Genomic DNA, 12,862 nt, shown 5'->3' on the forward strand with positions numbered 1-12,862 from the left:
GGAATAGAAATCTTTTTCATTGCCTATCATGTAATGCAGGGTTAGATGGCAGCAACGTGGGAAAATACAAAGTATAATGCTTAATTCCAGGCAGTTAAGATAGAAATCATAGACAGTTTTCAATGACTCAATTTTGTAGGAAGTATATTCACAAGAAAATGCCAGGGACACAGAGCCCAGCTCCTTTACTTGTGAACTGAAGTCACACTGGCTCAGAAGGCAGCCATAGGAAACTGTTTCCATGGTATAGTGGACCCCGAGCTCAGAACAACACAACTGTGTAGTTTATTTCAGTAAATAATTTAGACTGTGAATTTTCATTCTTCTCCTCATAAGACTCCTTATAACTCTATTGCTGGGAATTGTAGCATTTAAAAAGATCTCTGGGGCCCCTGCTGTGGCTTAGCATGTTAAGCCACTGCCTTCAGCACCAGTATCCCATATGGGTGCTGATTCGATTCCCTGCTGCTCCATTTCCAATCCAGCTCCCTGCTAATGCACCTGGGAAAGCAGCTGGCTCAAGTGCCTGGGCTCCTGCCACCCATGTGGGAGACCCAGAATAAGCTCCTAGATACTTTGACCTGGCCCAAATCTGGCCGTGGCGGCCATTTGGGGAGTGAACCAGCGGATGGAAAATTTTCTCTCTGTCACACTGCATTTCAAATAAAATAAATAGGTAAATAATTTTTTTTTAAAAAAAAGAGGATCTCAGATGGATCAGAAAAGGGTCTCTCATATTGCTGACTAGTAGAAACTTTGCAGTCGCTTTCATGCTGTCTCTGGTAAATTATACCACAGAGGTACCAAAATTCAAGGTCAATGTACCATAGGCTTCCAAAACAGCTGAAACATATAACAAAGCAAAGGATCAACACAAATTTTTCCTTGGAATCCAGATAACTATTACTTACATTTCTGAAGTCCAGTGTTCATCTGCGTGTGAGAAGGAAGCTGAAAGGACAGGTCACCTGGCCCTGGTAGACAGGCTAGCATGGCAGATCAGCATCAACACAAGAAGGGGCAGTGGCTCACACTGGAATGAATACAAAAACAAGGTCATGGAACACAAGGCAGTTCATTCAAGGAAGATACCAAGTCATCAAATATGAGCAGCACAGGCCCAAGTTTAGATAGATAAGCAATTTAATTAGCAGCACGTTGGTTCGAATACATCTACATTTTTATCTGTAGCAACAATTTGTTACCAACTATTACTATGATTAAGTGATATTTTGGTTAGCACGGATGTGTAGGTTTGAGAAATAAAAACTGGAAAAATACATATTGACAAAACAACTGGAAAATGCAGGTACACTATAAGGTCTCAGTGTTCCCGTAGAGAATTGGCCCTCTCATGGACTGGTGCAGTCCATTTACTGCCCTGGATGGAGGCCAGAGCAGTCAGACATTTCCAGAGGTAGGACCCTATGCTAGTTTTTGTTGTTGTTGGCTTTTAATTTATTTTCTTTATTTGAAAGGCAGAGAGAGGGGAAAGAGAGATAGAGACAGCCCAGGAAATCTCTCATCTGCTGGTTCACCCTCTAAATGCCTGCAACAGTCAGGGCTGGGCCAGGCTGAGCCAGGAACCAGGAACATAGTCCAGGTCTCTCATCTAAGTGGCAGGAACTTACACACTTCAGCCAACACCTGCTGCCGCCTAGGGTGCACATTAGCAGTAAATTGGAATTGGAAGCAGTCAGAATAGGAATATAGGTACTCCAATATGTGATGCAGGTATCTCTCAAGTGACATTTTTTTGTTGTTAAGGATTTATTTATTTATTTGAAAGAGTTACACAGATAGAGAAGGAGAGGCAGAGAGAAAGAGAGAGGTCTTCCATCTGTTGGTTCACTCCCCAATTGGCTGCAACGGCTGGAGCTGTGCTGATCCGAAGCCAGGAGCCAGGAACTTCTTCCGAGTCTTCCCATGTGGGTACAGGGGCCCAAGGAATTGGGCCATCTTCCACTGATTTCCCAGGCCATAGCAGAGAGCTGGATCAGACGTGGAGCAGCTGGGTCTTGAATTGGGCCCCATATAGGATGCCAGCACTGCAGGAAGTGGCTTTACCGACTAGGCCACAGCACCAGCTCCCCCAAGTGGCATCTTTTTTTTTAATTTTTTATTATTATTTTTTTTTTTTTGGACAGGCAGAGTGGACAGTGAGAGAGAGACAGAGAGAAAGGTCTTCCTTTTGCCATTGGTTCACCCTCCAATGGCTGCCGCGGTAGGCGCGCTGCGGCCGGCGCACCCCGCTGATCCGAAGGCAGGAGCCAGGTGCTTCTCCTGATCTCCCATGGGGTGCAGGGCCCAAGGACTTGAGCCATCCTCCACTGCACTCCCTGGCCACAGTAGAGAGCTGGCCTGGAAGAGGGGCAACCGGGACAGGATCAGTGCCCCGACCGGGACTAGAACCCGGTGTGCCGGCACCGCAAGGTGGAGGATTAGCCTAGTGAGCTGTGGCGCCGGCCCAAGTGGCATCTTAACCACTCGGCCAAACACTCAACCCTGATCTCACTTTTTTAAAACATTTTTTTTTTTTTGACAGGCAGAATGGACAGTGAGAGAGACAGACAGAGAGAAAGGTCTTCCTTTTGCCGTTGGTTCACCCTCCAATGGCCGCTGTGACTGGTACGCTGCGGCCAGCGCACCGAGCTGATCTGAAGGCAGGAGCCAGGTGCTTATCCTGGTCTCCCATGCGGGTGCAGGGCCCAGGCACTTGGGCCATCCTCCACTGCACTCCTGGACCACAGCAGAGAGCTGGCCTGGAAGAGGAGCAACTGGGACAGAATCCGGCGCCCCGACTGGGACTAGAACCCGGGGTGCCAGCGCTGCAAGGCGGAGGATTAGCCTATTGAGCCGTGGCGCCGGCCTTTAAAACATTTTTGAGAGAGAGAGACAGATATCTTTTACCTACTGTTTTATTACCCAAATACCCACAAGGCTGGGGTTCCACCAGGCAGAAACTGGGAGCTACGAACTTAATCCAAGTTTCCCATATTAGTGGCAGGGACCCAAGAACTTCAGCCATCATCTGTTGTCTCCCAGGGTACACATTAGCAGCAAGATGGAATCAGGAGTAGAGATGGGACTCAAACCCAAACACTCTGATATGGGATGAGGGCCAACCAATAGGCATCTTAATAACCAGGTCAAAGGCCTTGAACTCATTAAAAGGCAAAAGGAACAAAATCTTTAAGACACAATTAATCACTACTAAAGCAAATTCTACTTAGAAATTTGGAGGGACTCACCTTTCCTACTTGCTTATCTCATCACTGAACTTTCTGGAAAGCCCCCCCACACACACACATACAGCCCAAGAAAAAGACAGGGAGAGAGGGAGGGAATGTGAGTGGGAGAGACAGAGGGAAGGAGGAAAGCAAGAAAGAAAATAAAAAGAAAATAAAAAATGCTTCCAGAGTAAAACAAGGAGGTGATGGGCTGCTGCTAGCAGCCCTCTTTGGACAGGTGATCCTGACATGTCAAATGGAATGGTTTCTTTTCTTTTTTTTTTTTTGACAGGCAGAGTGGACAGTGAGAGAGAGACAGAGAGAAAGGTCTTCCTTTTTGCTGTTGGTTCACCCTCCAATGGCCGCCGCGGTAGGCGCGCTGTGGCCGGCGCACCGCGCTGTTCCGATGGCAGGAGCCAGGTGCTTATCCTGGTCTCCCATGGGGTGCAGGGTCCAAGAACTTGGGCCATCCTCCACTGCACTCCCTGGCCACAGCAGAGAGCTGGCCTGCAAGAGGGGCAACCGGGACAGGATCGGTGCCCCGACCAGGACTAGAACCCGGTGTGCCGGCGCCGCAAGGTGGAGGATTAGCCTATTGAGCTGCGGCGCCGGCCTGGAATGGTTTCATCAGTGATGTTTACCAACACACAGCTGTACAGTTCAAGAAAGCAGACTCTGAAGTGGCCTTCTGTAGCAAAGCAAGTCCAGAAAACAATGCGAGCTCTTTGTGTCCTCAAAACAGGCTTTTCTCAAACAAGTAGAATGCTGCAAAATACATAAAACTTCCTTCCCCAAATTGGTAAACCCAGAAACCAAGGTGGCATATTTTAACTTAGATCACAATAAAAAATTAATCAGGGAAAATATTGAATGTTAAACAAAGACCACAAAACCTCTTTTTTTCTCCTAGAGAGCTCTTTCAGGTCTCTGAAACTACTTTGTCAGGATGAGTATCGGAGAGCTCCAGCTTGCAAGACCAGGTACCTGAATAGATACTTCGTAAAAGCAACTGCTGAAACTGTATCTAAGATAGTAACCATAGAAAGAATTGAAGATTGAGTATCTCAACAAGAACAGAGTTGCCCAAGAGTTCTGGCACAGATTCAGTTTCTTTAGGTCTCCGACAGGTGGGATAACAGAGCGAACACAGTGTGCCAAGCCTGTCCTCCGGAAATAAAAAGTCTGCTGCAGTCAAATGACACAATACTATTTATAATCCCTTCCCTTGTAAATGTTCCTTTCTCTTCTTCTCCTTCTTCAAAGATTTATTTATTTATTTGAAAGACAGAGTTACAGAGAGGCAGAGGCAGAGAGAGGTCTTCCATCCATTGGTTCACTCCCCAAATGGCCACAATGGCCGGAGCTCTACAGATCCAAAGCCAGGAGCCAAGAACTTCCTCCAGGTCTCCAACGTGGGTGCAGGGACCCAACAACTTGGGCCATCTTCTACTGCTTTCCCAGGCCACAGCAGAGAGCTGAATTAAAACTGGAGCATCCAGGACCTGAACCAGCGCCCATATGGGATGCTGGCACTGCAGACGGTAGCTTTACCTACTACATCACAGGGTCACCCCCCACTTTTTAAAGATTTATTTATAAATGTTCATTTCTACTTAGTAACCTCCCATTATGGTCCTAACGTATGGCTGAGGGCATATGGCAAGGAAAGGAAGGAATTAATACCTACATTCATGTGCCACACAATAATGTATTTTTTTTTTTTAAGATTTATTTATTTATTTGAAGGTCAGAGTTACAGAGAGAAAGAGAGGTAGAGGTAGAGAGAGAGAGAGAGAGAGGTAGAGAGAGAAAGAGACAGAGAGGTCTTCCATCCACTGGTTCACTCCCCAATTGGCTACAACAGCTGGAGCTGCACTGATCCAAAGCCAGGAGCCAAGAGCTTCTTCTTGGTCTCCCACTACTCGGGTGCAGGGGCCCACGGCCTTCAGCCATCCTTCACTGCCTTCCCAGGTCATAGCAGAGAGATGGATCAGAAGTGGGGCAGCCAGGACTTGAACTGGCGCCCATAAGGGATGCCGGCAAAACAGGCAGTGGCTTTCCCCACTACACCACAGTGCCAGCCCCCATACAATAATGTTTTGATCAACTATGGATTACATATACAACGGCGGTCCCATAAGATTATAATACAACTGAAAAATTTTTGTCTAGCATTTTTATTGTTGCTTTTCCATATCTAGATATGTTTAGATATACAAATACCTACTACTGTATTACAACTGCCTACAGTGTTCAGTGTAGAACACAATGTATAAGTTTGTGGCCTGGGAGTATAGCCTAAGTGTGTAGTAGGCAGTATCATCTAGGTGTGTGTAAGTGCACTCTGATTTTTGCACCATGACAAAACTGTCTATCAACATATTCTCTGAACATATGCCTGCTGTGCAGTTACCATGATAGTGCTGAAGGCTAACACTGCGAAATGGGTTGTATGAGGGGCTTTAGCGACATGTTCTCATTTGGGTCTCCCAACCTTCCTGGGAGATAATGATGTACTTCATTTGTCATCATCTCCAGCCTGGATTATTACAATTCCTTCTAAGTGGTCTCCCTGTTCTATCCCTGCCTGCCTCTATGCAATCTATTCTCTATTCAGCAGCCAGAGCAACTCAAAAATTTCTAGTGCCTTCCTATCTCAGAATAAAACACAAAATCTGAACATGGACCCCAAGGTCCTCCATGATCTGTTGCCTCTATCACCTCATCTTGTAACTTGCCCTGTCTCCTCTTCCCGACTCAGCTTCCAGCCACAGTCTCCTTGTAGCTCCTTCAACCAAACACACTGCTCCTCAGGGCTGTGCACTCACCATTCCCTGTAAAATATATTACTGGGGCCAGCATGGTGGCACAGTGGGTTAAGCTGCCACCTGTAGCACTGGCATCCCACATGGGTGCTGGTTTGAGTCCCAGCTCTGTATTTCCAATCCAGCTCCTGCTAATGTGCCTAGGAAAGCAGCAGAGTATGGCCCAAGTGCTTGGGCACGTGCCACACACATACGATACCCAGAAGAAGCCTCTAGCTCCTGCTTCAGTCTGGCCCAGCCCCAGCAATTGCCACTATTTGGGGAGTAAACAAGGGGTTGGAGAACCTTTTTCTCTCCCTGTCTCTGTAACTCTGCCTTTCAAATAAATTAAGTAGATAGATAGATATTCCTACCCCTGATTTCTGATGGTCTTTCCAATTCCTTCACTTCATTCACACTGCTGCTTGAATGTCACTTCCTAAGGACAGGGTTACCTTGACCAGTCCCCCCCATTTAAAACAGCAGCCTTCCTTTTCTCACTCTACCACCAGCATTACCAGCTGTCTATGTCTATCTCTCTTTATTCCTTTAGCACATTTTAAACTCTTAATAAGAGACATTTCTTAAGAAGGCACATTTCTGTTCATTATTATATCTAGAAAGCATCTAGGAAAGTGCCTAACACTTAGTAGGCTTTTCTTTAAAAAACTGACTGAGGCCCAGTGCCGCGGTGCAGTAGGTTAATCCTCAGCCTGTGGTGCCAGCATCCCATATGGGCACTGGTTCTAGTCCTGGCTGCCCCTCTTCTGGTCCAGCTCTCTGCTATGGCCTGGGAAGGCAGTGGAGGATGGCCCAAGTGCTTGGACCCCTGCACCCTCATGGGAGGCCGGAAGGAGGCACCTGGCTCCTGGCTTTGGATCAGTGCAACGCCAGCCATTGCAGCCATCTGGGGAGTGAACCAACGGAAGGAAGACCTTTCTCTCTGTCTCTCCCTCTCACTGTCTGCAACTCCACCTCTCAAATAAATAAAATCTTTAAAAAAATTTATTGACTGTGTAAGCAGTATATTAATTGCTTGAGTTTTGTCATTTAATCTATACGTCATCAATCTGTTAGTGATGGCAGAGTCCAGGATGGAAACCCACGACTGACTGTCTCCAAAGTCTGTACACACTACTCTCCAACTCCAGGCTGTGTCGGTTTCAATTTTTATTTGAGCAGTGATGAACTGATGTTCCCTAGCTACTAACAGTTTCATCTTGGTCTTTTGAGAAGGAAGACATATAAAACAGAGATGAGTTCAAAGACAGATAGGATATAGAGAACCTTATAAAAACAACAGAAAAGTCAGATAATACATAAGACAGTGCTTTTTTGGACTCTGCAGTCTGCTTCGTCATATACTATATACTACAGAACCCCTGGAGTATTACTTTTCATGACTTTGGAAGGTAATATACATCTATATGAACAACCAAGGAAGGAAAGCTAGAGCACAATTACAATCCTATTTTCACCTTTAAAATATGTCTGTGTTGAGGACAGCATTGTGGCACAGTGGGTTAAGCTGCCATCTGTGACACCCAGCATCACATATAGGCACCAGTTCCAGTCACAGTTGCTCCATTTCCGATCCAGCTTCCTAATGGTCCTCGGAAAGCAGTGGAAGATGGCCCATTCCTGGGCCCCTGCACCCATATAGAAGACCCAAATGAAGCTCCTGGCTTTGGCCTGGCCCAGCCCTAGCTGTTGCCATCATTTAGGGAATAAACAGTGAGTGGATGGAAGATCCCTTTCTGTCACTTTGCCTTTTGAATAAATAAATAAGGTGTTCCCCCCCCACCCCAACAGGCAGAGAGGACAGTGAGAGAGACAGAGAAAGGTCTTCCTTTGCCATTGGTTCACCCTCCAATGGCCGCCACGGTTGGCGCACTGCGGTTGGCGCACCACGCTGATCCGAAGCCAGGAGCCAAGTGCTTATCCTGGTCTCCCATGGGGTGCAGGGCCCAAGCACTTGGGCCATCCTCCACTGCACTCCCGGGTCAGAGAGCTGGACCAGAAGAGGGGCAACCGGGACAGAATCCGGCGCCCCAACCGGGACTAGAACCCAGGGTGCTGGCGCCGCAGGTGGAGGATTAGCCTATTGAGCTGAGGCGCTGGCCAATAAATAAGTTTTAAAAATAAAAATTAGATCTTGCTGGGCCAGGGAAAGTACGGAATGGACTTAGAACTATGGCAAGATCACAAAGGTTGTAATAAACAGAAAGAAGCAACCTTCCTCCAAAAACCAATCAGGAAAGCAGACATGTCCATATCAAGCACTCTTTGGAAGCTTAGCAGCATTGACTACAGGTCTTTTATTTAAAAACTTCAAAGCACCCACCCATTTTGACTACCATCTGCTTTTTCTTAAATGTAAATTCCAATGTAATTTTATAGCTGATATTTGCACAATTAGACCCAGAAAATCAACACTAGCACTATCTTCTTAAAGGGCTTCAAAAATTCAAATCCTAACTCTGACCAGAACACACTCATAAGCTGAAGCAGGCCAAGAGAGCTGCAGACTTCACAGAGAAAGACACAAAGAACTCCTTGGCAGGGCCTCTCTGTGAGCTCTGTCAGCTTTTCCACCACTGGCTGGTAGGCTAGGGTTGCGACCTGCTGGATGGGGGGACTGCTATATCCCAGGGAACACAGGACTAAAGTGTTCAAATTCTCCTGGGACATCTGCACAAGTACCAGCATTCCCCAGACTACTCTAATTAAGGAACAAACCCTTTTACCCACTGGGAAAATTCAAGGGCACTTTCATCTCTGCTCCCCCAGGGCTTGCCTCTGTCTAAAGCCTCCTGGAGGTTTTATTGGAGTTGTGATGTCACACACTACTTTCTTGGATCTGATAAAGCACCATCTCTGCCTCAGGGTAGGTCTGTGCTGGCAGGAAACCCTGGCTGCATTTGTACTGCTTGTCCTTACTTATGCGTAAGACCATCATACGGTAGGCAGAGGAAGAGGAAGAAGTGTTTTTTCCTGGGAAAAGATAAAATGCTGTCAAAGGAATTTTTCCTTGGGAGATGGAGGGTAATCTCTAGAGAGCTTACTTCCAACAGTCTTGCACCTCACAATCTGTGCCTTCAGTAATTCCTTATCAGTTTTGTCTTGCTTTCCTTAACTTGTATCAACTTCCACCTTCAAAAAGAATTCCACCCTGCCCCCCAAAAACATCCAGGTTGATTAGCTCACCTTCTCATTCATGCCGAGTTCAAGATCTTAAAATTATCATTCATGGACTTTAAGATTTTTTTTCTTTTTAATTTGAGAGGCAGATAGAATGAGCACACTCCCATCTGTTGGTTCACTCTCCTAGCCCAAAATGTTAGGAGCCTGGATATCAACCCATGTCTCCCACATGGATGCAGGAATCCCATTATCTGAGTCATCAATCAATGCTGTCTACTAGCAAGTGCATTAGTAGGAAGCTAGCTAGAGTCAGAAGCCAAGTATCAAATTCAGGTATTCCAATATGAGATGCTGGCATGTTGTTTTTTTTGGGGAGGGAAGGTAAAGATTTTACTTTTAGGCCAGCGCCGTGGCTCATTAGGCTAATCCTCTGCCTTGCAGCGCCGGTTCTGTCCCGGTTGCCCCTCTTCCAGTCCAGCTCTCTGCTGTGTCTTGGGAAGGCAGTGGAGGATGGCCCAAGTGCTTGGGCCCTGCACCTGCATGGGAGACCAGGAGGAAGCACCTGGCTCCTGCCTTCAGATCGGCACAGCGTGCCGGCCGTGGTAGCCATTTGGGGAGTGAACCAACAGAAAGAAGACCTTTCTCTCTGTCTCTCTCTCTCTAACTCTGCCTGTCAAAAAAAAAAAAAAAAAAAGGTTTTACTTTTATTTGTTTGAAAGGCAGTCATAGAGAGAGATAAGGGGAGGGGAGGGGAGAGAGAGATCTTCCATCTATTAGTTCACTCCCCAAATGGCCGCAACAGTGAGGACTGGGCCAGGCTGAAGCCAAGAGCCAAGAGCCTCCTGCGGGTCTCCCAAGTGGGTGGCAGGGGCCCAAGCACCTGGGACATCCTCTGCTGCCTTCCCAGGCGCATGAGCAGGAAGACACATGGGAAGTAGAACAACCAGGACATCAAACACACCCATATGGGATGCTAGCACTGCAGGAAGTGGCTTAACCCACGGCACCACAGCACCATCCCCATCTTAACTGTTAAGTTAAATGCCAACCATCAGACAGGCATTCCATACATAGGTTACGACACTCCTTGGGACTCCCACATTGTGGATTAGAGTGCCTGGATTTGACTCTCAGCTCCACTTCACAGTGTAGTTTCCTGCAAATGCATACCCTGAGAAAAAGCAGGTAATGGCTCAAGCTACTGAGTCCTCACAAACCACATGGGAGACCCAGATTGAGTTCCTGGGTTCCTGGCTTTGGTCTGGCTAGACCCAACTACTGCTGTGCCACGCCCACAGCTGTGATACCCGCGTGGCAAGATGTTGCTGCGTCGGGGGTCTAAAGCTGCAGGGTTTTGGGGTGCGCGCTCTGTCGGAGTTTAGCCCCAGGCGATTCCTGTGCAGTCCGCGGTTGTAATGACCCCCGACTCACATTAATGGAAGCCGAAGACTGTCCTTGCTAAATTTTGGGGGACACCTGTCTCTGCTCTGCTGATGAACTCATTATGCATTATCTACCAGCTGTGTTTACACTTTACTACTTACCCTCATAATTCTCAGAAACTAAAAAATCAAGAAAAAGAAGTTTCCCGTAAGCCAGGAATGCAAGTCAAAACATATCATTAGGTTCCCATTGTAGTAACAGAAAAATGTTAAGGTTACTCAGAGGTTATCTCCAGGTACCTAGAGGGCAAGCAAAACCTTGGACAGTTATTCCCCTAAACAGTTCAGTAAGTGAAACTAAGTCAAAGGTCAATTCTCATCCTCAGTAAGTGAAACTAAGTCAAAGGTCAATTCTCATCCTCAGTAAACGGAACTAAGCCAAAGGTCAATTCTCATCCTCCGTAAATTGTCTAAAAACAATGTCCCCACTATGTTCCTCATAAAACCACTCGTATGACATCATTGTTTTAACTCATTTTGTCAACCTTTGTGATAAAAGTTTTTTCATTTGCCTGCAGCATTGTTCTTTACTATATAAACCCAAGCCTTACTACAATAAATCGCAGCAGTAACATACACATAACGTGTGTGTCTGTCTGTCATTTCCCCGCCGATTTCTAACTCTCCTGGCTCTTCGTTCCCTCGTTCTCCCTCGGTCTGAGACTCCGCGAGAGCCGGTCCGCGGCAGGTGGCGCCCGAACAGGGACCTGAAGGACAGGTAATCTTTCTCTTTCTTTCCTCAGAGTTAGAAACGGCTCTTACGAAGGATCTGCAGTCCTGCCGGCGAAAGTTTACCGGTTAAGCGTAAGTAATCTTGGGAACCATGGGGCATTCATTGTCAAAGAAGGAAAAGATGCTAGTTGTCATGCTACAGAAAATGCTAATTCTTTTGTGTCAGGATTTAATTCGGCCTATTAGAAAGACAGGAACTATTCAAGATTATGTAAAAGCATGTTTAGATGCCTCACCAGCTATAGTCCAGGGAATGGCCTATGCTGCAGCTATGAAAGGTCAGAAGTTCAGTACATATGTTAAGAAAACATACGGAGGAGGCGCCAAATCATCATCTATGGATGTTTGTTATAACTGTGGTCAACCAGGGCATATGCAAAGGGAATGCAAACATCCTAAGGAGGATGCTAAGAAGCAAGGGCCGCCGGGGCTGTGTCCTCGGTGTAAGAAGGGAAAACATTGGAAAAATGAGTGTAAGTCCAAGTTCCATAAAGATAGGACTCCTTTAAAAGAGAAACAGGAGGAAACAAAAAACTAGATAAGGGGCGGTCTCCTAGCCCCACACCAAAGGGAGAGGAGTCAGCAGGGCAGAAACATCAATTAAATCCTGAAGCCCCGGAATTTACTGTACATGATTTGCCTAGGGCAACACCGGGTAGTGCAGGCTTGGATTTGGCAAGCTCAAAAGACATTATAGTGTCCAAGTGGGACGGAGTAACTTTAGTGCCCACTAATGTAAAAGGAACCTTATTGCCTCAAACTGTAGGATTAATTATTGGCAGAAGTTCAAATTATGCAAAAAATTTTGAAGTACTTCCTGGTGTCTTAGACGCGGACACTGAAGCAGACATAAAGATAATGATCAGACCTCTAAAAGAGACTATCCAAATTCACAAAGGACAAAGGATAGCTCAACTTTTATTGCTCCCTTATGTAAACCTGCCAAACAGGATTCTACAAGAAAGCAGGGGCCAAGGCCAGTTTGGCAGCACTGATGAGGGTGTGTTTTTAATGCAAGATCTTGGCCAGCGTCCATTCAAAGTCGTGTCTCTTAATGGCAAAAAATTTAAAGGGCTCCTTGATACCGGAGCAGACAGAACATGTATTGCTTCCTCGGATTGGCCCTCAGCTTGGCCAATACATCGGACAGGCTCCTCATTGCTGGGTTTGGGGACAGCTAATGGTGTCCTGCAAAGTTCAGCAATGTTAAAATGGACTTGTGAGGGTAAGGAAGGATATATACAGCCTTATGTTCTTCCCTCTTTACCATTTACCCTATGGGGAAGAGATTTCTTGGACGCAATGAAAGTAAAATTGGTAACAGCAGACAATTTAAATGAACAGCATTTTATATAGGGGCCACTGCAGAAAATTTGGTAGCAGATAAAATAGAATGGCTGACTCAAGAACCTGTGTGGGTGAGTCAGTGGCCCCTAACAGAAGAAAAAATACAGGCTCTTGAGCAGCTAGTACAAGAACAACTAGAAAAAGGGCATTTAGTAGAATCAAA

General features: G+C 46.3%; 1 protein-coding gene across 6 annotated transcripts in view; it reads right to left on the reverse strand.

Annotated features, from left to right (window-relative positions):
* The window catches only part of FAM222B (family with sequence similarity 222 member B), a 98,764-nt gene that overhangs the window by 24,218 nt on the left and 61,684 nt on the right, over positions 1 to 12,862 (reverse strand). For all 6 annotated transcript variants that reach the window (XR_009868507.1, XR_009868508.1, XM_062216691.1 and 3 more), the window contains exon 2: positions 912 to 1,033. Coding sequence is in view for 4 of the 6 variants with exons in the window: in XM_062216691.1 (XP_062072675.1) it covers positions 912 to 993 (82 nt within the window). In the remaining 2 variants the exon portion in view is untranslated. The remainder of the gene's footprint in view (positions 1 to 911; positions 1,034 to 12,862) is intronic.

Source organism: Lepus europaeus, chromosome 18 (assembly GCF_033115175.1).
Source record: "Lepus europaeus isolate LE1 chromosome 18, mLepTim1.pri, whole genome shotgun sequence".
NCBI classification, from domain to species: Eukaryota; Metazoa; Chordata; class Mammalia; order Lagomorpha; family Leporidae; genus Lepus; species Lepus europaeus.